Source organism: Emys orbicularis, chromosome 7, assembly GCF_028017835.1.
Source record: "Emys orbicularis isolate rEmyOrb1 chromosome 7, rEmyOrb1.hap1, whole genome shotgun sequence".
NCBI classification, from domain to species: Eukaryota; Metazoa; Chordata; order Testudines; family Emydidae; genus Emys; species Emys orbicularis.
In genome coordinates, this window is record NC_088689.1 from 50,923,007 (window position 1) to 50,949,107 (window position 26,101).

Consider the following 26,101-nt stretch of genomic DNA (forward strand, 5'->3'; position numbering starts at 1 on the left):
TCATTGTGATAATCTTACCAAGTTACTCTGGTGCGTATGTTCAATGTTTATTTTGACTTTTATTAATCTGCAAGGGATAATTTATGTTGCATTTTTGTTAGCCATTTGATGATGTATTTAAACCCTGATGCTCTTTAGTTCTCTCCTCAAGTGTTTGAAGAAATGAAGAGCGGTAGAGACAGCAGTAAATCACGATTAACAACGTGATAGCACTGAGCATCATTTCAACCCATCAGCTGATTGTGGGATTTCTAACTATGACCGTATGGCACCAGCTTTGCAAAATCACAATATTCTAGATTCCAACTGACTAGTGAACTCTAAGAGTAATGAATTAATATACAGAGAAGGGGAAGATTGGCAAATTCCCATTAAAGGAATCCCATTGGGCAGTACCTCCTGTAATGTACACGTCATTTTTGGACAGGAAGCTAAAGAGTTTGGCTTGTCTGCTAGTCACTGTTCCCTTTTGTGCCGTGTGAGTGGTGCCAGGGAGGCCACTACCAAGAGAGAAGGAAAGACAATTTCATGCTTTTTCTTCAAGACCATTGAAAAACTGAGGGATGAATTGAACTTGGTCATGAAAACTTATAAATAGTGAATAGCAAAATCCTGGCCCTCTTGAAATCTGTGGGAGTTTCAAGGTTATTTGTTAAAGAGAATGGAATTAGGCAGATAAATTTGAAAATTTAAGGAACTAATACAAGGTTTTTAAAACTTTGGGTTTGGAGTGTACATGAGAGTTCAGAAACGATGGGCATGGGATGTGCTGGCCATATCTTTCAAATACCCCTAATTTTGAGAGATCTCCATTATTTTAGTCCCAAACTTACCTACATTCCATACAAACTTGACGTCCCCTCACTTTTACTGTTGAAAATTATTTACATCACAAAAAAAATCATGAAACAGAGATAACAGAAAGCGTTACTTACCCAGAAGGAATGAATCCCACAGTGTTTTAAGTTTTTGCATGAATAATTTGGTGTGGGTGTGTGTATGCACACGCATGTGTCTCCCTCATTTTGGATGTTGGTCACGGATTACATTCCATGTTTATGCCTTGGCAGGTTGAGAGGTATGGCATTTGGAAGTATTCTAGGACTTCTCAATGCTATCTTAGATTAGACTTTAAAGGTGGAAATAGTGCTTCGGAGTTTCAGGTCTGGGTCCAGGTACGGGAGAGGCATTCAGGCCGAGGCCACAGACTTACTTCATTTTTGTTCACTGGAAATTTTTTAAAACCAGAGTTTTCAAAAATCAGAGCATATGTTGCGGGATTTATCCTTTTACTCTGCAAAGTTTTGGGTTATTTGGAATGGTAATATGTTCATTAAAGTCAAGGAAAATACACTTACGAGACTTGTAGACGTTAACTTACCAGGAACAATAGGCTTCAGAGGAGCTTAAAGCTGACCTTTCAGAAGATGGCGTATGGGATGAGTTTTTCTTCATTTGATCAGGTTTGATTGATAACCTTTACATAACAGTATATATTTTATGGAGGATTTTTTCTTTTTCCCACTCTAAACTTTGTCATACATGTTCAGTTTTATTATTCCATGTGAATTCTAATTCTGTGGGTGTTTTCTAATGGCAAGAAAATTATGTTGGCAGCATTTGGAGGATATTGTATAAAACTTACATAATATTTGCATTATGATTAGCCTTGCAGTATTTAAACAAATAGCTTGTTCACAAACACATGCAAACTCCTGCTTATTTTGGATGCCAATGATTTCTGGTATTTTATAATTAGGAGGTATACTTGAAGGGCCTGATTGAAGTTAAAGCAAATCTTTCCATTGATTTCAGTGAGCATTGAATCTGGCCTTTGATGGTTAAGATTCTTCTCTGTTTCCTATAAAACTCAAAGCCATGGGCCTGCATTATCCAGGTGATTATAGATTTTAGATATTTGCAGGAAATCTCTATTGATGCAAATTATCAGCTTTTAGTTCTAAGAAAATGGTACCTGATGTATGACAAAGTGCTTTATCATTTACCTTAGTGGACTTCAGCACAGTCTTTGCATTTCAAAATAGTTTTGAATGCCATTAACAACAGTTTCCAGAAGGATGAAAATTGCCTCTATTGGAAGCTGAGTAGCTAATCATACCCACATCTCTTATGGTTTAAAATGTTTCAGGTTGCCTTTCCTATATCTTCAGCGGATATTTAAACTGTTTGTGTCTCTTGGCAAAATGTTTTTCTTTCTGCTGAACTCCGCCATGTGCTGTTTTGTTTCTAAGTTGCTTCCAAGCCAGTAACCATCAGACCTCCATCTGGTTTAGGAGCAGGGCAATGATAATATAAAGGGACAGTTCTACAATTCAATTTAACAGAATCCTCTGTCTGCATAATATCTGCCAATTTCATGAAATTGTAACATTTTATTTTCATATCTGTTGATTGGGTGACAACATCCAGAATCTCTCTTCATCCCATGCAATGGAAGAATGTAAATATTTAAGCTTGGCAGAATTCAATTTTGATCTTTTATCATTTATAAATGATCATTTCAACTGATAATACCAATATTTATTTTAAGCTTTTTTTCTATTTTTTTTCCATTTAAATTTTCACAGTTGTGGGAAATTATTGGGAAGGGTCGGACAATAAAGGGAGGTCAGACAAATTCAAAAACTTAGTTTTATAAGTGTGAAAACACAAATTGTCAACATATGTCAAAATATACAAAGTAAGTATCCTTAACTCAAATTCTAACAAGTTTTCAAACAGCATTTTTCTTATTTTGCTTATCCTAAATTTTGATTGTCATCAATGGAAATATTTTTTCATCAGTTTGTGTGTGTGTATAGTGTATATGTTTACTGACATTTACCAATAAAAATCTAATCCCTCCATCCCCATAAATAGATTTTCAAAGGCAGAAAAGAGATTTAGGGACCCAACTCCCATTTGTGTCTTTGAAAATCTCCCTCTTCATTTATCTTTGTGTCTTTTAAAGCCATGAGGACCCTGATTCAGCTAGGTCCTCATGCCAAATTCTAAGCACATGTGCAGTACCGTTGTATTCAGTGGGACTACTCACATGCTTAGAGTGAGGCATGTGTAAGCATCTTGCTGAATTGGGGCCTAAATTACATTACAAAGGGTCCTGGTTTACTGTGAGATAATACATCTCAACAATGAGGAAAGCCCAAGTGCCTTCAAAACATTTGAAATACCTGCCACCTTGCAGTAACATAAGGTTTGAAGATGCTTGTTACCATTTTTAAATGGCAATTTCTTTCCTAAAAAAAAAAAAAAGTCCTTTTCATGAAAATATTCATTAACACCAGATTTTTCAAAATTGCATTAGAACTGGTATAGAGATATTGAACACTGCAAAGATAGCATGTACCACTAAGGCCACTTAAAAAAACTGATTTGCCACAGTAGCTTAGAGACAATGGACTGAAACCTGTCTTATGATATATGGGCTCAGCAAGATAACTGTGTTTAAACAGACTTGGCCATATTCCTACAACTGATTTCACCTGAACAGACCCTTGTACACATGCAGATCACCAAGACTTCCGCTGGCAGTGTAGGTTGCAGAATTGGGGTCTTGGTGTGTGTGTGTGTGTGTAAAATATGTCTATTATATTGCTGCACACACCTGATGTCAATGGGGTTATTTTCATTTACATCTGCTAAGGATCTGGCCCACCATATTTATTAACTGATGGTTTTTGGACTGGAAATTTGCAGCTTTTTAAAATTGACAATGTAATTGTAGGTTTTATTTTTATTATGGTAGCACCTGGGGTGGGGGTGGGGTGGGAGGGTTACCATTGTGCTAGGCATGGTCCAAATGTAATAGAGGTAATACTTGTCCTACAAGCTTACAGTCTAGATAAAGAAGATAGACAAAAGGGTAGGAGGGTAGACAGAGACACAGAGAGATAGTGACTTGCCCAAAGTCACACAGCAGGATAGTAGCAGAGTTAGCTCTCCTTATTCCCATCCAGTGCCCTATCCACTGACCACACTGCCTCTCACTTTGCATACAAAATTGCAGCTATTCCCTTAAGCCCCGTGATTTCCTTATTTGGCAAGCGGAGACATTATCTGTGTCTTTGACAAAACTATTACCCCTTTCTTTCCCCCTTTGATCCTGTTTATCTTGTCCTGCACAGGTGCCAGATTGTAGCCTGGCATGTCAATCAGCAGCTCTTATTTGTGAGATCAGATGAAGGAGCATTAGAGTGGAGATGAACAGAACAGAGTGAACAGTTCTAAATCTAACCCAGATTTAAAATCTTTCTTCATCAGAGAGTGACGGGACCGCCTCTCCCCCGAGATCATGAATAAATGCAGGAGAGCACACACAAAACTCCTGATGTTTTAGATGGCGTCCCATGGCATGGGAAGTGATCTTTGCTATTGGCCAGTCAGAATTTTACTCTGAGAGTTCTAATTGGAGCTCTCTAAAGCAATTTTGCTTTGTTGCAACTTTTAATATCTGTAATATAGAAGCTGAAGTATATACCAAATAGCCTTTTAGTTCAGGAAAACAACCCTTAGAACAAACATCATAAATCTCTTATAATTAGTCATCAAAAGTAGAATAAATATAAAATTACCATGGAGTAGGAAGCAGGCATGTGCAGTATTCAAAACACACAGAGTGTAAAATGATGTTATTGTTGCCTTTAGAAATAGTTCAAAGTAGTCTGCATTACAGAGGAAAGAGCTGATAAGCAAAATGACAAAAGCTTGTTTCAGGAGTGATTCCAAGCAACCGTAGTGCTCTAACCAGCTGATTCTACAGCTATTTTTGGTATTCTAGACATCCTGATTACATATACAGGGAATGATTGGAGCCTACAAATATGGTAAGCCAGCCAGGAATCCTGGGACATGGGCTGTTGCAAGTCTAATAGTCTTACAACACTGACAATCACTTGTCTTCTACAGTTAATATAGTTAAGGGAAGTCAAACAAGTGACCATGCTTAGTTCTTTAATAAAAGCAGATCTGTACTTCCTGCCGGCAGCTATTTTTAGCTGTGATGCAGAGTCCCAAGTGTTAACTAATTGAGTCATCAGGTTTCATATCTGGCCACAGAAAATGGCAGTGGAAGAGGGAGAATGTTTCACAGAACAAGTAAGCCATTGCAGATTCTGAAATGAAAGTAAAATCTGATTATCTAATTTATTATAATAGTACTTAAAATCTTTAACTATATGAAATAAAAAAGTACAGATGAGGAAATACATTTAGTTTTATTTGTTGTATCTTGTGCCTACATTTGTTTTTTACTATAGACTTATGTGGTATTCAAATGATATCCGGAAATTTGTGTTTTCTCTATTTTATAAGAATATCCTACTCAGGACATTCTGAAGAGGATGCTTAGTACAATTCCAGAAGGAGTTTTATACTGTTTCATGCTGTACCATAGGCCTAAAATAACCTGGATATATTTACTTCTAACATGCCATCATTTTATTATTTGATGTTTTTCTTCAAGCAATTTGTACAACTAAAAGAAACAAACTTCTGCTTCTATTTTTTCCAAATTTTATTTATTACTACCCCTTTTTGACTGAATTGTATTTTGACAGTACAATTTAGAAAGAGAGGCTGTTAATGATGTACGACTTCATCCTGCAAACCTATACCCACACAAATAACCCTTACTCATATGAATTGTCCCATTGACCTCAGTAGTACTGTTTGCAGGATCAGATCCCTAGTCTATAAATTACTTAGTACAATACTGAGATATTTTTTAAAATATTGTATTTTATGCTACTCTATGTTTAACATAAGAGATTACAGCAAACTTTGGCATCCCATACAAATAGTAAGGAATGTCTGACTAACCTTCAGGTAGCCCTGATAGAATCAAGAGTAAAATATCTCTTGAAGGTCAACAATATTTAACAGTCAGCACTTCCAACAATTTATAACTCAGCAATCACCAGCATATTAGAAAAATTTCACACACTGAAAAAAATATTGTATTGAGCTCTTTTAAATGTGTACTTTCTTGTTTCTTTACTCCTGATCAATATCAGAGCAACATGCCCTATGAAAAATCATCTTCATAGAAATTATGGCAATTTTTTTGGTTTTCTGTTTGTTACTTTTACTGATGAAATGTGTACTCAACCTTCACTGCAAACAATAAATACAAAGTAGATTAATAAGAACTTTGTTTTGTTAAAGCAGTTTCTTATAGGAAGAGACCTGGTTAGATTAAGATATTTTATGTGTTTATGATGCAATAGTAAACTAATATTTTTAATGTCAGGTATGTAATAAGGTTGAAAGTTTTGTTTACAGTCCTGCCTTTTTAAACACACTAATATAAATCTTTAGAATAAGGAATTTATCTTTTGAAGAAATAAAGTCAAAACCTTGTTCATCCATTTTAATACGGTATGGTCTAATAATATTGTTTTTAGGTACACCTCTACCCCGATATAATGCTGTCCTCGGGAGCCAAAAAATCTTACCGCGTTATAGGTGAAACCGTGTTATATCAAACTTGCTTTGATCCGCCGGAGTGCGCAGCCCCCCACCCCACCCCGAGCGCTGCTTTACCGCGTTATATACGAATTCATGTTATATCGGGTCGCGTTACATCAGGGTAGAGGTGTACTAGTAAACCTCTTCATTCTAGAATGAAACTTCTCCCTGTTAATTGCTCATCTCCCTTTGTTTCCAGTGTGGTTATTCTTATGTTATAATATGGGAAATTCATTTAATTTACTTGGAATAACAGCAATCAGATTCCCAGCATTTATTTAAATGATCTTAAGTTTTGAAGGAAAGTTAAGAGTTCCCAAGAAGACAGATGCACTGACAAGTCAAGAAATGCTTAGGAACTAATTTTTCAGCATTTGTTTTATAAAGTAAAAAAAGAAAAATCCATGCTCATTTAGCTCAAGTATAGAAACAGAATATGTAACTTTTAAGTGTCCTTTGTGAATTTATTATTATTTCTGTAAGCAAATCCATAATCTTAACTGCTTTTTAAAAACTGTTTCTAATTGCCCTCCTACTTATGGACACTCTTGCTTTACATTTGCTTGCGTTAAGGAGAATCCTAATAGAATACAAATTTTAAAAGTGGGGGAAAAAAGTGTACGAAACTATAATATTTCACTTCTGCTGCATTAATACTATTTATGCTTAGGAACTCCAATACAGGGTTTAAATGTTAGCAACATACTTCTATGTGAATTACTGATGAAAATGTCTGGCATGTTTCCTAATATGTTCCTAATATGTGTATATTACTACAAATATGTATGTAATCTATACAGAATGCAATTACCAAAATATGCATAAGATTTCAAAAGCAAAAAAAAAAAAGCATATGAAATGTTATTGTGAGGTTTGATAATTACAAAGAGAGCACATGTTTAGACCATCTTGTTTCTTTTTTCATAGTACAATGAATCATTGCCAGCACCATATCTAAGCATGGATACTTGAGAAGTTGGTGCATTCCTGCTACATTATGTGCAATGTGTGTAGGTGACTAGGCTGAGGTTAAAATCACTGTGCCCTAGACAGCACTGGCTTTGGAAGTGTGCTGACCCACTGCATACTGTGCATGATCATTGTCACAATAGAATGGCATTTACTGTTGTTAGCCAATGTTTTGTTAGCAGCTGAGTAGAAACTAGTCTTTCTGTTGGTATGTGGTATGATAGTTTAAACGGAAGACCTAGTTACTGAGATGGACTGAACTATGGAAAAGATCTGTGCAGAAAGGGTATAGTAATTTGTTTTTCTTAATTCTGCTTCTAGAAATGTTATTCATTATAGGTTCTGATTCTCATTCCCTACATAGCCGAATCTCCCATAGGCTGCAATGGATGTTTTGGTTGTTCTAGGAAAATAGGATATAGTCCATAGCTTTTAGATTTGCTATTCAGAAGTGATGTTTTTGATTATTGTTACTTTACTGCTGACTTGTCCTGTACACATCATCAAATGCTAAGGGGAATTACTAAAATATGGATGATAGGTAACATTGTCAGCTATTCACAGCTCACTACTAGAAATGTAGAATAACGTGATCTTCAATCAAACCATTAAACAAAAAATTAGTTTTCCACTTTGGTGTATTGTGCTAAAACATAAGTAAAGGAGTTGCACTATTTAGTTTAATTTGATTACATTGATCATTAAAAGTAATTTTTATTCTCTTAAAAACCAATGCTGTTGAGCTATTTGCTTGATATATTTCATTCTAGGATTCAGAAATGCAGTCTAGTATTTTCCAGATAAGAATGAAACAGGTCAAATCAGTGTTGAATCTCCAGATAAGAAACCTGATTAAGATGGAGTTAAATATGCAAACACTTACGGAAACAAAATTGAGGCTGAGATTTTAAAAAGAGCCTCCTAAGGGACTTCCTTAGAGTCTTGTAAAAACCCCATTCTAAATTGTTGTGGTCATATAGTAACCTTTGAAAGCCAGGAAAATTTTAATTTAGTTCTATACTGCAAAGTGACTATGTGAAAATGCACCTTCTTGCTCAACATATCGTTGTTTACATTCAGTGATGTTCACTTCAGTGGCAAAAATTAGCTTTTATTGTTTTCCTTCTTTTTCTACTCCTGTGGGAATTCTGCACCACTTCACAATGCAGAATTTGCCTAGAATTAATGTTCTGCACAGAATTTCATCTCCCCCCCTCCCCCGAATTGGCACTACAGAGCTGCTGGCCGCCCCAGGAGGCCACTGGACCCAATAGTGCTTCCCATGCCTGGTGAGCAGATCAGATCCACAGTTTCCATAGCTTTGGCATCTTTCTCTAGTCCTGAGGAGTGAATAAGTTCCATGGCTTCCCCAGCGTCAGTCTCTCTCATATAAACTGTGCAGGTTACCCAGGATAGAGGCTCTCTTTGCTGAGGTATGCAGGAGTTCCAGGTCAGGTGGAGATCCCTGCCCATGGCAGGGTTTGTAAATTCCCCCTGAGATCCCCATGGAGTATTATGCTGTATGATCAAAGATTTTTTAAAAATGTAGCGAATAACTTTAAAATTAAACATACAAGTGTCTCTCAAATCCTCAACGACATCAGTCTTTTGTGGACATAATTGGATGATAATAATAATAGTGTCTTTCTCCGATATAGCACTTTTCATCAGCCTTATTTGTTATTTTTTGGCCTAAGCTGTTTTTGAGACATGATAGTCCAGAAATGTCAAGAAACTCCTACCAAAACAAAACAAAACCTAAGTGCCTCTATTTCTTTTTCAGACTCCTATCTCATTAATGCTTTCTCCAATTACCTTCAAATGATCTTAAGCAATTCTGTTCTGATAGAAGACCACACACAAGTATTTTCAGGCAGAATTATTTGTATTGATGAAGGGTACGTCTTCACTTACATCCGGGTCCGGATGTAAGCAATCGATTTTCTGAGTTCGATTTATCGCGTCTGGTTAAGACGCGATAAATCGATCCCGGATCGATCCCGGAAGTGCCCCGGATCGATCCCGGAAGTGCTCGCCTTCGACGCTGGTACTCCAGCTCGGCGAGCGGAGTACGCAGCATCGACGGGGGAGCCTTCCTGCCGCGTCTGGACCGCGGTAACGTCGGACTAAGGTACTTCGAATTCAGCTACGTTATTAACGTAGCTGAATTTGCGTACCTTAGTCCGAAGTGGGGGGGTTAGTGTAGACCAGCCCTTAGACTTCAGTGAATGGAGTCAAAATCAGGCATATAATGGAAAATTAGAAACAGCTTTAACACTTTTCAGAGGGGTAGCTATGTTAGTCTGTATCAGTAAATACAACGAGGAGTCCTTGTGGCACCTTAGAGACTAGCAAATTTATTTGGGCATAAGCTTTTGTGGGCTACAACCCACTTCATCAGGTGCATGGAGTGGAAAATACAGTAAGCAGGTATAAATATACAGCACATGAAAAGATGGGAGTTGCCTTACCAAGTGGGGGTCAGTGCTAATGAGGCCAATTCAGTTAGGCTGGATGTGGCCCATCCCAGCAGTCGACAAGAAGGGGTGAGTATCAACAGAGAGGGGAAATTATTTTTTGTAGTGACCCAGCCACTCCCAGTCTTTATTCAGGCCTAATTTGATGGTGTCAAGTTTGCAAATTAATTCCAGTTTGCAGTTTCACGTTGAAGTCTGTTTTTGAAGGTTTTTTTGTTGAAGAATTGCCACTTTTAAGTCTGTTATTGAATGTCCAGGGAGATTGAAGTGCTCTCCTACTGCTTTTTGAATGTTACAATTCTTGATGTCTGATTTGTGTCCATTTATTCTTTGGCATAGAGTCTGTCCGGTTTGGCCAATGTACATGGCAGAGGGCCATTGCTGGTACATGATGGCATATATCACATTGGTAGATGTGCAGGTGAATGAGCCCTTGATGGTGTTGCTGATGTGGTTAGGTCCTATGATGGTGTCCCTTGAATAGATATGCGGACAGAGTTGGCACCGGAGTTTCTTGCAGGGGCTGGTTCCTGGGTTAGTGTTTCTGTTGTGTAGTTGCTGGTGAGTATTTGCTTCAGGTTGGGGGGCTGTCTGTAAGCAAGGACTGGCCTGTTTCCCAAGGTCTGTGAGAATGAGGGATCGTCCTTCAGGATAGATTGTAGATCCTTGATGATGTGCTGGAGAGGTTTTAGTTGGGGGCTGTAGGTGAATGCTAGTCAAAAACAGACTTCAACGAGAAACTCCAGAACTGGAATTAATTTGCAAACTTGACACCATCAAATTAAACCTGAATAAAGACTGGGAGTGGCTGGGTCACTACAAAAAATAGTTTCCCCTCTTGTTAGGAATGGGCCACATCCACCCTAATTGAATTGGCCTCGGTAGCACTGACCCCCCACTTGGTAAGGCAACTCCCATCTTTTCATGTGCTGTATATTTATACCTGCTTACTGTATTACTCCATGCATCTGATGAAGTGGGTTATAACCCATGAAAGCTTATGCCTGAATAAATTTGTTAGTCTCTAAGGTGCCACAAGGATTCCTCATTGTTTTTAGCTTTAACACTAGAGTTGCTACCATGGCTTCATGATCTCCTGTATTGTAAACTCTTATATAGTTTGCTTACTGCACTATGTTTAGGGAATTCAGATATTCCCTAAACAATATATTATGCTTGTATTTACATTCAGTTCACTATACTTATTACCACTTAATTCAGACTGATCTGGAACAAGTTTATATATTTGTTTGAAAGTGCTGATTCTGAGTGAATAAAATGTGTCTGTTTAAAAAATACTATGGATTCTTGCTAATATTTTTTATACATCTTCCCCATTCAGTTGGAGTGCTTGTACCTAGTGTTATGAATTATGTGGGGGGAAAAATCCATCCAGGGGTTTTGCTGGCATAAACTTTGAGATTTTTTTCCCCCCTAGAAAATAGACTCTAATTCTTGTTTCTGAAATGAGATGCATACAATAGGGAACGCTGGGAGGGAGATGGAGTAGATGATCAAATTCATGTCTAGATTCTGTGATCTGTAGAATGTGACTTTGACACTGAAATGATGGAATATAACTTGAAGTTTGATCTTGGGCTGCACTGAAATTATCTCTACATTGTATTATTACAGCTTATCAGGTAGTCAGTTTCTGAGAGAGAGACTGCAGGGAATATATCAATACCATCCCCTGGTGTTTAACACATTAGAGAGCATTGCTATCTTGAGGTGAATATAAACCTCAAAAGAAACACTTCTAAGCAGACCCTTTTTGCCTCTATCTCTTTGTGACTGCTGTAACAGTAATGAAGGCAAGTGATTTATTTTATACTGAGGAGTGAATGATGGAAATATTTTAGCTATACATAAAAATCATGGCAGAGTCAAGACTGTTGTATCAAGAGAATACCCTTCCTGGAGTTTAGAATGAACTTCAGAAATGCCATGTCAACGTAGGAATATGAAGCTCAAGTCTATGGTCTTCCTTCTGTATCAGATCATTTTAATTGATGATATTTTCTATTTTCCTTGACTCAATACATAATAAAGGGCTCAGTTCTGTCACACTTACATTTAATAATAATACCTTATTCCTTGAGTCATCCAACTGATGTCGATGGCATTGTGCAATGTGAATTAGCTCACTACTGAACCTCGCCGCTTCACACAAAGATCTCTGATAGGATGGTTACTTAAGTTGGCACTACAAATCATCTCTGTACTCCTGTGATTTCTCCTTCCACAAAAAATAACTTTTCTCATTTAGTGGTAATGTACATACAGCAAGTTGTATACTGAATGTTGATCAGAAATGCATCAACTTTGTAGTGTTCTGAAATTAGGAATTATTTTAGCTGTTCCCAGCTCAATACACAACACAATGTTCACAGCTGCAGACATTTTCCCAAACTCCATAACTAACACAACAAACTATTCTGTGCTTCAGTGCTATCTGTATGCAATCAAATGCAGAGTTATTTGATAGATCCAGCTGAACTTAGTGGGCGTGATCAGGTGCCAACCACTGTGAACATTCTTCGTTGTGTTGTCAGGTTTTGTCATACCTCCAGTTAAATAACTAATTATTTGATGTTAGTTTCCTAATATCCATTGTGACATGTAAATAACACAGAGATAATAGCTTAGAGCAGTGGTTTTCAAACTTTTTTTTTCTGGTGACCCAGCTGAAGAAAATTGTTGATGCCCGTGACCCAGCGGAGGTGGGGATGAGGGATTTGGGTTGTGGAAGGGCTCAGGGCTGGGGCAGAGGGTTGGGGTGCAGGGGTGAGGGCTGAAAGCGGCCAATGGGATTGCGGAGCCAGTGCTCAGGGCGGGGGCAGCGTGTGGAGCCCCGTGGCCCCCCAGCCTAGGAGCCAGACCTGCTGCTGGCTACTTCCGGGGCGCTGCGCAGTGTCAGAACAGGTAGGGACCAGCCTGCCTTAGCCGGGCAGCACCACCAATGGGTCTTTTAACGGCCCAGTCTGTGGTGCTGACCAGAGCCACCGCGACCCAGTGCCTTACATTCCGCGACCCAGTACTGTGTCACGACCCGCAGTTTGAAAACCACTGGCCTAGAGGGAGATTTTCAAAGGCAGAAATGGAGGTTAGGTGCCAAATTCCCGTTGATAGGCAGTGACTTTCAGTGGGAGTTAGGTGTCTGACTGCCATTTATACATTTGAAAATCTTCCCTTGGGACAGAGAGCTGAAAGAACAGCAACTGTTTTTAATTTCCAACCTGTGTTTAAATTTTTGAGAGAACCTGTAATTCAAGCTTTTTATTAGACAAAGGGTCAGAATACTCATAACTCCTGTGAGACGCTAGGTTTGCATTCTGTTTTAAAAGGGCAGCTTTCTAAAACCTCAACAACAGGTGAACCTGAAAAGAATGCACTGTAGCCAGACAAGAGTTTGCAGTGTTAGGTAGAACAGCAAAACAATGATTTGCAACCTGCTGAAGATGATAAAAGGAGCATTAAGTAGCCTTTGTAACAAGTTTTGAAATGTTCTTGTATTTTCCAACTATGGCATTTTAGAGTACTTTATAGCCATCTAGTTCTCAAGTCTAACTGGAAAGTACAGAATTTTCAGTGATATCTGTGAGTACACACTATCAGTATTATGCTGAGGATGTCAAAAATGGACCAAACGGGTAATGGTTTGCCAGTGCAACTGATGTTGACAATGAGATATCCCAAGTCAGCACTTCAGACACTTATTTGCCAGTGTGGCCTAGGAAGGAAGGGGATTTCTGTATGCACTTGGAGGATTCATTTTTGTCAAATTATCATTTTGACAGGATTTTTGGAATTGAGACACTGAATCTGAAAGGCTGCAGGAATGTTTTTCAAAATTCTCCTCAGTTTGCTTAGTTGTAAATTAATGTTATGAGATGTTTTAGTCTTTGAGCTTATAGATTCAGGTAGCACTGACATGAAGGTATGTAAATTTATGATAATTTATTTATCATCTAAGGCAAAAGAGGGCTGCGAGCCAGATGTCAGGGGTGCGATTAAGGATAGATCCAGATGCAATTGCAGAAGAAATGTATAGTTAAGCTGCAACCAGGAGGGAGAGTCTCCTGGAGTCCCAAAGCAATTTATTTATTTATTTGTGAGCAATGGATCACAGTTATCTAGAATAAAAAAAGTCGTGGCAGCCAATAGGGTCGTGTTCACGAGAGCATAATATTTTCACCACTTTATCATATGAGCTATAGAGACAAGACCAGTGTAGAAAGACCGTGATTGAGTTGTTCAACAGGGAAAAGTCTTAGGGGATTTTTTGGCTCTTGGCAAAACATTTCCCCATGATACAATCATATTCAAAACATCTGGCTTTCCCTACTCAAGCAGGCATATATTAGGAATGAAAATCTTTCGTTTGTTCTGTTTTGTTTTTTTGTTACATATATGGTTTGGATCATGGAAGGAGCTCTCTGAAGGATAGTTAGCAGAAGGACACAAGATAGCAGTTGGCCTCAGGCTATCCTGTTTTTATCAGAAAAACCACAATTCTTATGGATGGTTTAATTCCTGTTGTCCAAGCATGGCTGTTAACTGGCCTGCATAATTCAATGATTGCAAATTATTGGAAGGAAGCTCCCTCCACCCTGACCAAAGCTTGTAACATGCTTACTGGAAGGAAATTCATAAGTTAACCTGGGGACAAAACATGAGCACTGGTAATTTCCAATTAAGTGAATGGAGCTGTAGACCTTCAGTTCTTCTAAGGTTTTGGCCTATTGTTAAGAAAACTGCCTTTTTCCGCAATAGGAATACCCTCACCATCAAAACACGCACAACTGCGGTAATTTGTTTTCACAGATTTCCTCATGTTTCTGCAAGACTGGCTTAGTTAGAAGAGATTTCAAATGAAAGTAACATACATTCATCCGTTGAAATTAGGTCATTCTCTCCCTTCTTCCCCAACTCCCAACAAATGTTAGACATGGTCAGCAATTTTCTCATGGTGACTCAAGCCGGAATGTATCCTACTCCAGCCCAATGAGAACCTGCTCATGGTTTCCCTTCACAACAGCTACTGTTAAAGATGGAGTGAAAAACAAAACTCTGCTGTCAAAATGATAAAGACCATATTTTTAATAACAAGTACTGTAAATAGAGTAAAAAGCGAACAGAAATGAGCATACTAAAAGTATCAATAATACCAGAGGGAGCCTTAGCACAGTGAACATGTTGGCTTTGCACTTTCAGTCCTTTGTAAATAATAATAATGATTTCTCAGTTTTCTGGTAGGATCCTCGCCACCTCCAGAACTAGGAGCTGGGTTGACAAATGACCCAATGTTTACTAGCAATCACTTTCAGACAGATTTTGATACCTCATAGAGTTTAAGACCAGAATGGACCAGCAGATCATTTAATCTGACCTCCTATATATCCCAGGCTATGAAATTTCATTCAGTTACCCCTGTATAGAGCTCAATAACTTGGGTTTGACTAAAGCATAACTTGCGTTTGGCTAATATTTCCTCACTTTGAGTAGTATCTTACTTCAGTGCAATGACTTGAGGAGGCAGGCCCACAACCTTTATTTGATATTGCAGTTTGCCTTGTAAGATCAGGACCTAAGATACTGTGAAAGGGAATAAGGTTTTCAGAATCTGTTCTTTTAATACATTTTTTTTTAACTCAAGAAATCTCCCCTACCCCCCTCCCAAAGAAAACAAAAACAAAAAACCAACAAGTATAATTGGAAATGTAGAATCTCAAAAGGCAAATTTGCTGAATCATACTTTGAAATCATTAACTTTTTTTAGTATTTAAATGTGTCAAACAGAGCCATTTAGTTTAAGTAGTTCAATGACATATTACCAATGTGAGTATGGCAGATATATCTTTTGTGTACAGTATGGTGACATATTATTTTGTCCCATTTATGGACAAAAAATGCAATTGACAAGTTTATGCTTCATAGTATAGAACAGTCACAGTCAGTTTGGATTTGTGCCAGTTTTGATGCTATCTTTGCATTAAGATTGCTTGTAGAAAATTATAGAGAAAAGAAGATTTTGAGAAGGCTTATGACCATGTTCCGAGAGAAATCATCTGGTGGTGTGTGAGAATACCGAAGGCTATATCAGACTCAGCCAGGACATCTAGGAAGATGCAGATCCCTCAGTCAGAGGGCCGTGTGGAGAAAGGAACAGTTTCTAGTAAAAGTCTGAGTACATCAAGGCTTGTCACTAAGCCCCTTTTTGATCATATTGGTGCTCAATGCACTTACAGAAAACATTAGTTTGAAATCCAGAAGTAGTCCCTTTCCTCTCAAAGATGTATAATATTTTAATTCTGGAAGGGACAGATCTTAGATCTTAAGTATAAAGTGACTAGTAACACTGGTCTACAATTTTTGAGAAGTTGTCTGCTTCAGAGATAAAATGTGCTATTTATTATGTATTTTGATGTGCTGAATTCAAATATGACCATTAAAACAACTGATTGGCTACCGTTTCTAAGATATTTAAGTTTTTACATTTTATGTCTATGTATATTGTGTAGATAGTAGAGTTTTAATCATAAATTGTAAACCTAGGTCTTTTCATGTGTTTATGGTTGCTTTACATGATAATAGTTCACCTGTCCTGTTTATGTAACACTTTAAAAATCAGCAAAAGGGTTACATAAATAAATTTTATTATGAAACAAAAGGCAAAAAACTATTATGTACATAGTTTAGTCCTATTCAGTGTCTACTCGGCGCTTCTTGGCTTGTCTCTTGTATTCATTAAATGGAGCATCTCTTGTCACTGTCCAGCAATAGTCTGCAAGCATTGATGGGCTCCATTTGCCCTGATAGCGTTTCTCCATTGTTGCAATGTCCTGGTGAAATCGCTCGCCGTGCTCGTCGCTCACTGCTCCGCAGTTCGGTGGAAAAAAATCTAGATGAGAGTGCAAAAAATGTATCTTTAGTGACATGTTGCAACCAAGGCTTTTGTATGCCTTGAGGAGGTTTTCCACCAACAACCTGTAGTTGTCTGCCTTGTTGCTTCCGAGAAAATTTATTGCCACTAACTGGAAGGCTTTCCAGGCCGTCTTTTCCTTGCCACGCAGTGCATGGTCAAATGCATCATCTCGAAGAAGTTCATGAATCTGAGGACCAACAAAGACACCTTCCTTTATCTTAGCTTCACTTAACCTTGGAAATTTTCCACGGAGGTACTTGAAAGCTGCTTGTGTTTTGTCAATGGCCTTGACAAAGTTCTTCATCAGACCCAGCTTGATGTGTAAGGGTGGTAACAAAATCTTCCTTGATTCAACAAGTGGTGGATGCTGAACACTTTTCCTCCCAGGCTCCAATGACTGTCGGAGTCATTCCATGAAGAAGAATGGGACAAGATCCTTTTGACGGTCACGGAACATGGAAACCCTAACATCACCTGCCAGGAGATTCCACTGCTGTAGTCTGTAACCCAACAGCTCTGCCTTACTGTTGGGTAGTTCCAAATCCCTGACAAGGTCATTCAGTTCACCTTGTGTTATGAGGTGTGGTTCAGAGGAGGAGGATGGGAGAAAATGTGGGTCCTGTGACATTGATGGTTCAGGACCAGAAGTTTCATCCTCTTCCTCTTCCTCGTCTGACTCAAGTGAGAATGATTCTGGTGCATCAGGAACTGGCAGTCCTTCTCCGTGGGGGTACTGGGCGTATAGCTGATGGAATGTTTGGATAATGCATAGTCCACTTTTTCTTCTTTGACACACCTTTCCCAACTGGAGGCACCATGCAGAAGTAACAATTGCTGGTATGATCTGTTGGCTCTCTCCAAATCATTGTCACTGCAAAAGGCATAGATTTCCTTTTCCTGTTCAACCACTGGCGAAGATTTTTTGCACAAGTGTTGCAGCATATGTGTGAGGCCCACCTCTTGTCCTGATCTCCAATTTTGCAGCCAAAATAAAGGTGATAGGCTTTCTTAACCATAGTGGTTATACTGCGCTTTTGTGATGCAAAAGTCACTTCACCACAAACATAGCAGAAGTTATCTGCACTGTTCACACAAGTACGAGGCATCTCTGCTCACTTTGGCTAAATAGAAATGTGTCCCTTTGCAAAATCAAATACTGACAAATAAGAGAGCATGACACTGTATGATTTCTAGAGCTGATATAGGGCAATTTGTTCAGCAATTTGTTCAGCAGAGTGATGCGTTATGATTGCATCATCCATGACTTCTAGGAATAACATGATGCAATTCATATCATGTATGACGCAATACCAGCTTCAGATTGCATCATTCATTGTTTTGCCTAAAAAGCAAGTACTGTCCAAACCCAGTCATAGATTTATTCATAGATCCAGTCAAAGATGTATTTTAGTCATTTCTGGTTTAAATTGAGATCCCTTCCCGTTATAACTCACTTATCCTCCGCCATTCCCAAGTCAAGGGTCATATATACTGACCCAATAGCATATCTTGAAAACTAGAGCCAATCAACAATTTTAAGCATCATTTTTGTTCTCAGTGACCCAGAATTAGTAAAGTTTGACTACATTTATTTCAGAAGCATTTTGGCTGTAGAGCAGTGTAATGGAAAGTCTGTTCAAATGATAATCTATATCTATAAGATTCATGAGTATAATGTTATTTATGTGTGCACAACTACTAACTCTATGGGTATGTCTACTCTGGAATTAGACACCAGAGGCTGGCCCCTGCCAGCTCGGGCTGTTTAACTGCCAGCCTGAGACAAAATGTCTACACCACAATTAAACAACCCAGCACCCCAAGCCCCGGAACTCTGAGTCAGCTGGCACGGGCCAGCCACAGCTTTTTAATTGCAGTGTAGACATACCCTATGTATGGCAAGACCATTTCCAGGATGCTGATAGCAAAATCTCAATGCAGATGCAGAGATGCAATAGTTTGTATAAGAGGGGAACACAACAATATGTATTTTAAGTCTTATGGGAGATAGCCCAAAAATAAGGGTTCTGTGCAATAGCACAGTGATTGCATTCCCAGTGGTCAGCTACACAAGCATCTAGAATGTAGTATGTTTTGATATGTGTCTTAAACCTAGTATTCTCTTGACATTTGATAAGGCACTGGAAAATCAAAAGTCAATTTTCTTCTTTATTTTCATACTGGAAATAAAAGATAAAACTGAAAATGGCTATAAATTGATTTCTAGACTCTAGATTACCTTGTAGCAATGTTGAGACCTGAATAATTAAGGTTTGTAAAGATCTATTAATGATCTTTCAATGAAAGATGCTATGAGGCTGATTTCTGTATGGAGCTACCCCTTCAAATTATTTAGAAACTGTAGCTCCAGCAAAATGTGGAAGTATGTACATTAAGCACATTGACCTGGTAAGAACATTGCATCTGTGTTCCGGGATGTGCACTGGCTACAAGGTGATTTCCAGGTGAAGTTTGTGGTGTGGATTCCGATCTATAAAACTTTAAATAGTTTGAGTCCCGGCTACCTGAGACTGTGACTCTACCCAGGTGATACTGTGCTGACTACAGTCTCCCAAGTTGTTCAAATTAAAAGCTCCCTTTCTCCTTCCATTTCAACAGAATACAGCTGATGACGGGACATTCTTCATGAGGTGTCCTTGGCATCACTTCCCTCCATCTGCAATACATGCGCACTGGAGCTGTTTGAAAATCAGAATTTCCAACCCATGGGAAGTTCTGATATTTCAAAAATATCTGAATTGGGTTGAAAATTTAAAATATCAGTATTTCCTGCAGAACAGGAATCTGTATCCCTCTGTATGGCTTTGATATCTCATGGGGGCTGTAGTTCAGATGCCTCATGGTGGACCCATTCTCCTATATGGTCTGGGTTCCCATTAGAACTACATCACCCATAATTCACTAGGTGGTTCAACCAGCGATGAGACACCATGGGAGATGTAGTCCAGCCATGAAATGTTGCAATTCTGTTCAACAAAACAATATTTCAATTTGGTTTGACTCAACCCAGGATGAAATATATAATTTGTAATTTCCCAATGGAAAAGTAAAAAAAAATTCTGCACATTTAAATTTTTCCTGCGAGAGATTTAGTTTTTGTGGGAAATGAATTTTCTGTTGAAAAAACATTTGGAAAATTCCTGACCAGCAGTGTAACACACACACATATCTTGGTCAATGTTTAGTGACCTCAATGACATGATGCTGCAAGATTCACTTTTTTTCCCTGGTGAGGAGAAAGGGTTAATAGAATGGAGTGTGCTTCCAGCTTGAGAAAATTGCTAGGAGGTCCATCTTTTTGTGGCTGATTTAACATATTTTGCATAAAGTATTTTTTGCCCGTTCTGTGCAGAGAATCTTATAGGTGCAACTGAAATAATAGTGAAGTATGATGGCTTAAAGTAATTCTAAAATTGTGTGCAGAATGCCTCCACCCACAGATGGGGACAACAATCAAATGTACAAGAGCCAGAGGCATAGTGGAAATAAAGACTAGCTTGTGGCAGTATGCTGGATGGGGGAACTGTGTCATATGGGAGAGAAGTAGAAGTAGTATGGGAAAACCTATGCTAAAATGGGATTTTACCTTAGATTTTTCATTCTCTAAACAAGCCCACGTACCTGAAGTTGGTTTGCTGCCTATGACTGTGGAATGCGGAGACAGGGTGTGGTCTTCCTGAGACTGGCACCTGTGGGCTGGACCACATTGTTAGGAGCTCTTCGTTGCTCTATTGTCAAGGGACTCCGTAATTTTTGGTAGGCCTGGTTAAAGAGAAAAGGCCTGTGGGCCTTTGGGAGTAGCAGGGGAGAGAAGTTAGTTGGGTCACTTTGCAAGGTAAAAAAGGGCTCAGTACAATTTTCTGCCCCTCTGTGAGGCAGAGGTAAATCCCAGTGGCTGGAAGCTGGGAGGTTATTTTTAAAAAACAGCGCACCTAGAGAGCTGGGAATGGACTTCGATTTTCAAACAGGTTGGGACTCTTTTTTTTCTTTTTCCTATTTTATTTTATTGGTGGCTTCTATTTATAAGTGAGGATGAAATATATGGAGAAAAAGTCAGAAGTCCTGTTGAACTTGCTGCATGACAGTGCAACCCCGAGTAAACAGCCAGTGTCCTGAACTTGAAAATATCCCAGCGAGTCTTTGCTCAAGTGCACTGTGCCCCAAAAGAGGTGACTCATAACACAGGCTTGGGACTTGGGAGCATTAGGCAAGGACACCGGGAAACACTTTTGTTGTTGTCATTGCATGCAGTCAGGGCCGGCTCCAGCATTTATGCCACCCCAAGCAAAAAAAAAAAAAAAGCCGTGATTGGCAGCGGCAATTGAGGGGGGAAAAAAAAGCCGCGATCGGCGGCGGCAGTTCAGCGGCAGGTCCTTCGCTCCTAGAGGGAGTGAGGGACCTGCTGCCCCCGAATTGCCACAGGTGCCGCCCCTCTCCCTTGGCCGCCCCAAGCACCTGCTTGTTAAGCTGGTGCCTGGAGCCGGCCCTGCATGCAGTCACATTATTGCTTAGCTGCCAAAGTATGGCATGTAATTCTGCATGTTAGTTTACATCAGGTAACTTCAGGTAACTGGAAGCCATTAAAAAGAAAACTGAAAGTGACAACTCACATACCACGCTACAAAGCGCTCATAGAGGTATATAAAATCATGAGTTGAGATGTTGAGAAAGTGGATAAGGAAAAGTTATTTACTTATTCCCATAATACAAGAACTAGGGGTCACCAAATGAAATTAATAGGCAGCAGGTTTAAAACAAATAAAAGGAAGTTCTTCTTCACGCAGCGCACAGTCAACTTGTGGAACTCCTTACCTGAGGAGGTGGTGAAGGCTAGGACTATAACAATGTTTAAAAGGGGACTGGATAAATTCATGGTGGCTAAGTCCATAAATGGCTATTAGCCAGGATGGGTAAGAATGGTGTCCCTAGCCTCTGTTCGTCAGAGGATGGAGATGGATGGCAGGAGAGAGATCACTTGATCATTGCCTGTTAGGTTCACTCCCTCTGGGGCACCTGGCATTGGCCACTGTCGGTAGACAGATACTGGGCTAGATGGACCTTTGGTCTGACCCAGTACGGCCTTTCTTATGTTCTTATGTTCTTATGTTACCTCCTGAGTAGACAGAAGAATATGTGTAATTATTCCTTGATTACACCTCTACCCCGATATAACGCGACCCGATATAACACGAATTCGGATATAACGCGGTAAAGCAGCGCTCCGGGGGGGGGGTGCGCATTTCGGTGGATCAACGCAAGTTCGATATAACGCGGTTTCATCTATAACGCGGTAAGATTTTTTTGGCTCCCGAGGACAGCGTTGTATCGAGGTAGAGGTGTATGTAGAAGAAAAATGTATATGGGTCCATCTTGATTTAATCTAAACCTCACAGGACAAAATGGTGTTATGAGATTTAACTAATGAAGTCAGATGGAAATGTCTTTTCTCACACCCAGGCTTCGGGCAAACAACTCTATAGCAAAATCTGATAAGCAGTTTTTGAGTGGGGAGTTGCTGGGATGCGCATTACATTTCTGCAGTTTGTTTGTATGCATCTCAACAATACCTAGACTAACTTTAGCCAAATAGGATGCATTTTTGTAGATCATCATGTTGTGGGTTCAGCATAAAGGTTTACTTCCCTGACACTTGAGGGTTTCAGTATTTTCAGGAGAGGCCTTTGAAAAGACATATGTCACCCTATCTACATTATACTGTTCGGTCAAATGTTAACATATATATACCTTTTTTCCCCTTCCCCTCTCCTTCTCTATTCTATTCCTTTTGCCTGAACATTTAAAATGAGTGGGGAACGGTGAAATGAAACATTTTTTTTTTAAATGCAATGTTTCTAGTCTGGCTGGAATTAATCCAATTGGCTGGACCTGATTTTGCACACCATGCTTCCCTGAAGGCTCCCCTCCCCCAAGAAGCAGCTGTAAACAGCTGATGGTAATTATCATCCACCTGCTGACTATGCCAAATAGAACTATCATCCTATTAAACTATGACAAAAAGGGCTCCCAGACTACTAAGTACATCCTCATACCTTTGGTAACTCTGATAAAATGCTGATCTGTTTTTTACCCTAGTGGTGGAGTTGCTAACCACAAAGAATATGACCTGTCTTCTGTAATAATCTGCACTGCACAGCTCAAATGCTCTACTAAATGAAATTGCTTTACTGCTACTTTATTTGTGGCTATTTTCAAAAAAGTGTAGTTCAGTGTATGAGACTGTATAAATTGTAAACGGAACTCAGTTTGGATAGATCCTAATTAGCCGACTAATTCATGTGATAGAAGATTTTAGATCTCCATATTGTGATAGGTGATGGTGTTACATTGTTTTTGTGCAGTTCTGGGAAGCCATTGCTCTGAAAAATACATCATGATAGCAGGGCATATGTTTGAAAAAGTCTTAAGATTTTAATATTAATACTTGTATTATTCACTTCAGCATTTTCAATAGATTAGCAATATTAATCTTTGCAAAAATGCTGCATACCTGTTACATTCCTAATGGAACTCTGAAACTGTTTGACTTAAATCTTTATATTGTATATCTGTTTAGGAATATTTAGGAAATACACTAACGTTTCCACTTAGCTTGTAGACAAAAAGGGGGCCCAATTCTCAGTTACTTTAAGGCTCTCTACACCATTCTGGAAATGTAAAGAGTTTTACAAGGAGTGCAAATGGCCACCTGAGAATATCCCGTGTGCAGGAGTTAGGGTTGCCAACCTTCCCAGTTTCACTGGGAGTCTCCCAGAATCAGGCTCTATCTCCCGGAGGCTACTGCAGCCAAACCAGGAGATTTTAGGTGCGAACAGTCCAGCAGGGCTAAGGCAGGCTTCCTACCTGCGCTGGCTCCGCGCCGCTCCCGGAAGTGGCCAGCATGTCCCTATGGCCCCTGAGGGGGAGCAGGGGGTCTCCGTGCAGTGCCTCTACGCTGAGTGCAGACTCTGCAGCTCCCATTGGACAGGAACTGCGGCCAATGGGAGCAGCAGGGATGGTACCTGCAGGCAGGGGCAGCGCGCGGAGAACCCCTGGTCCCCCTGCCTTGGAGCCACTGCCAGAGGGATGTGCCAGTCACTTTTGGGAGCCGCCCGAGGTAAGCGCCTCCCTCCCACCCCCTCTCCTGCACCCTAACTTCCTGCCCCAGCCCTGAGCCCGCACCCAAACTCCCTCCCAGAGCCTGACCCCTCACCCCCTCCCACACCCAAACTCCCTCCCAGAGCCCATATCCCCTTCTGCACCCCAACCCCCTGCCCAGACTCAGCCTGGAGCCACCTCCCACACTCTGAACCCCTCGGCCCCAGCCCAGAGCCTGTACCCCCCTCCGGCACCTTAACTCCTTACCGCAGCCTGGTGAAAGTGAGTGAGGGTGGGGGAGAGCGAGGGAGGGGGGCTGGAGTGAGCGGGGTGAGGGGCCTCGGAGAAGGGGCGGGGCAGGGCAGGGGCGGGCCTTGGGGAGGGGGTGGAGCAGGGGCAGGGCAATGGTATTTGGTTTTGTGCGATTAGACAGTTGGCAACCATAACAGAAGGCCTCTCAAGCCAGGGTAGAGCTGGCATTAAGGTTCTCTACATCAGCCTTTTCTTAGTCCCCAACATAGAGGGGATTCAGAGCACATTGCACTACAAATGGAGAACAGGCACAGAAAGATGAAGTCATAGCACAGGGTCTCAGAGGAAGTCTATGGTAGAGTTGGCCATAAAATTCTGGTCTCCCATTCCTCAACCAAAAGACCTTCTCTGTAGCTGTTTCATGCCACAGATAAAAACAGTGACTCTGTTCTATTCAAACTTATCTCAATTGAAACAAAAAACTAAGTAGGGAAGCTATATTAAAGCAATAGAGTAGGACAACTGTACTGCATCTATTATTGTTTTGAAATGTTTTGTACTTGTTAAAATAACCTTTACTAAAGATTCCAGATGACTTTCTTGAAACATTTTCAAGTGTAATAAATAAAAGGTGACTTAAAGAAAAATTATGCAGTCTGTAATCAAAATATCAGATTTTAAATACCTATACTCCGTGGAACCACAGTTTTGAATTCCAGTAGCCTCAATCCCCCCGAGGTAGATATATCAACTTCCAATGCTGTTTGGATGATGAGGGAAATCTTTCATGTGAGACTTTAATAACCGGTTTGTAAAAGCAGGATGGTTGCCATGGTATCCTAACCCTGAGTCCCAATACTTTTGTTGAGTGTGCTGGGCACCAGATGTCAACTTGGCTACTGTTCTTGCACCACAGGCAGAACTGCCTCATTCTACCAGAATGCGCATGAAATGAACTCTTGCCATCCTTTAGGTAAAATTCCCACTGATATCAACAGATTTTCCCTAAGTAGGGACTGCAAGATTTGGCCCACGTTTGGTAAAGCAGTTTGGGATCCTTTAGTGCCATATGTAAATAATAAATATAAAATGTATTATTTTTATCTCATGAATAGGTTTGATGCCAAGTGAATATATTTCTGTATCTTGTCCTAATGACAAACTACATTTTTCTTTTTTTTCCTCCCCCAGTCTGATACAAATGCAAGTTACCTACGAGCTGCTCGAGCTGGCAACCTAGAAAAGGCTCTTGACTACTTAAAAACTGGAGTGGACATCAACATTTGCAATCAGGTAGTAGAATATTTTAATTAAATTTTCCTTCATTCTGTAAACCCTACTCTTGCTTTGTCTAGGTATATATTATCAGTTCATATCAGTAATAACTTTCAGTTAATGTTTTGATAACTGAATCTTATTGCATATTTGCATTTCCTATACAACAAAATCCTTTAAGAAGCTATATTTCACTTTCACTGGGATAACATTAAGCTATTCAATTTTATTATGCATTCTATTTGTATTACACTAGTGTTTGTGCTAATGTGTCATATTTAATGCGGCTAAGCCTCTGTAGTCCAGCTGAACACTTATTGCTTCCTATAACCAAGTAGTTAAAATGCTCATTTCAAAATAGTTTCTTCGGAGATAATCAGAATGGAATGTAATCCTTTGGTCTCATGATAGATTGTTTGCTGCACTAAACAACCTGTATCAGTCTTTCCCTTTCCATTTTTTATCAGAATGGGTTGAACGCACTCCATCTTGCTTCCAAAGAAGGTCATGTAGAAGTTGTTTCAGAACTGATAAAGCGAGGTGCCAATGTGGATGCAGCAACAAAGGTCAGTAGTTCCTATCTAGCTGTTCTACTGTT

General features: G+C 39.6%; 1 protein-coding gene across 2 annotated transcripts in view; it reads left to right on the forward strand.

The window, feature by feature from the left end:
* The window catches only part of ANK3 (ankyrin 3), a 305,045-nt gene that overhangs the window by 55,656 nt on the left and 223,288 nt on the right, over window positions 1–26,101 (forward strand). For both annotated transcript variants that reach the window (XM_065407161.1, XM_065407162.1), the window contains exons 2-3: window positions 25,420–25,521; window positions 25,971–26,069. In XM_065407161.1, coding sequence (XP_065263233.1) covers window positions 25,420–25,521; window positions 25,971–26,069 — 201 coding nt within the window. The remainder of the gene's footprint in view (window positions 1–25,419; window positions 25,522–25,970; window positions 26,070–26,101) is intronic.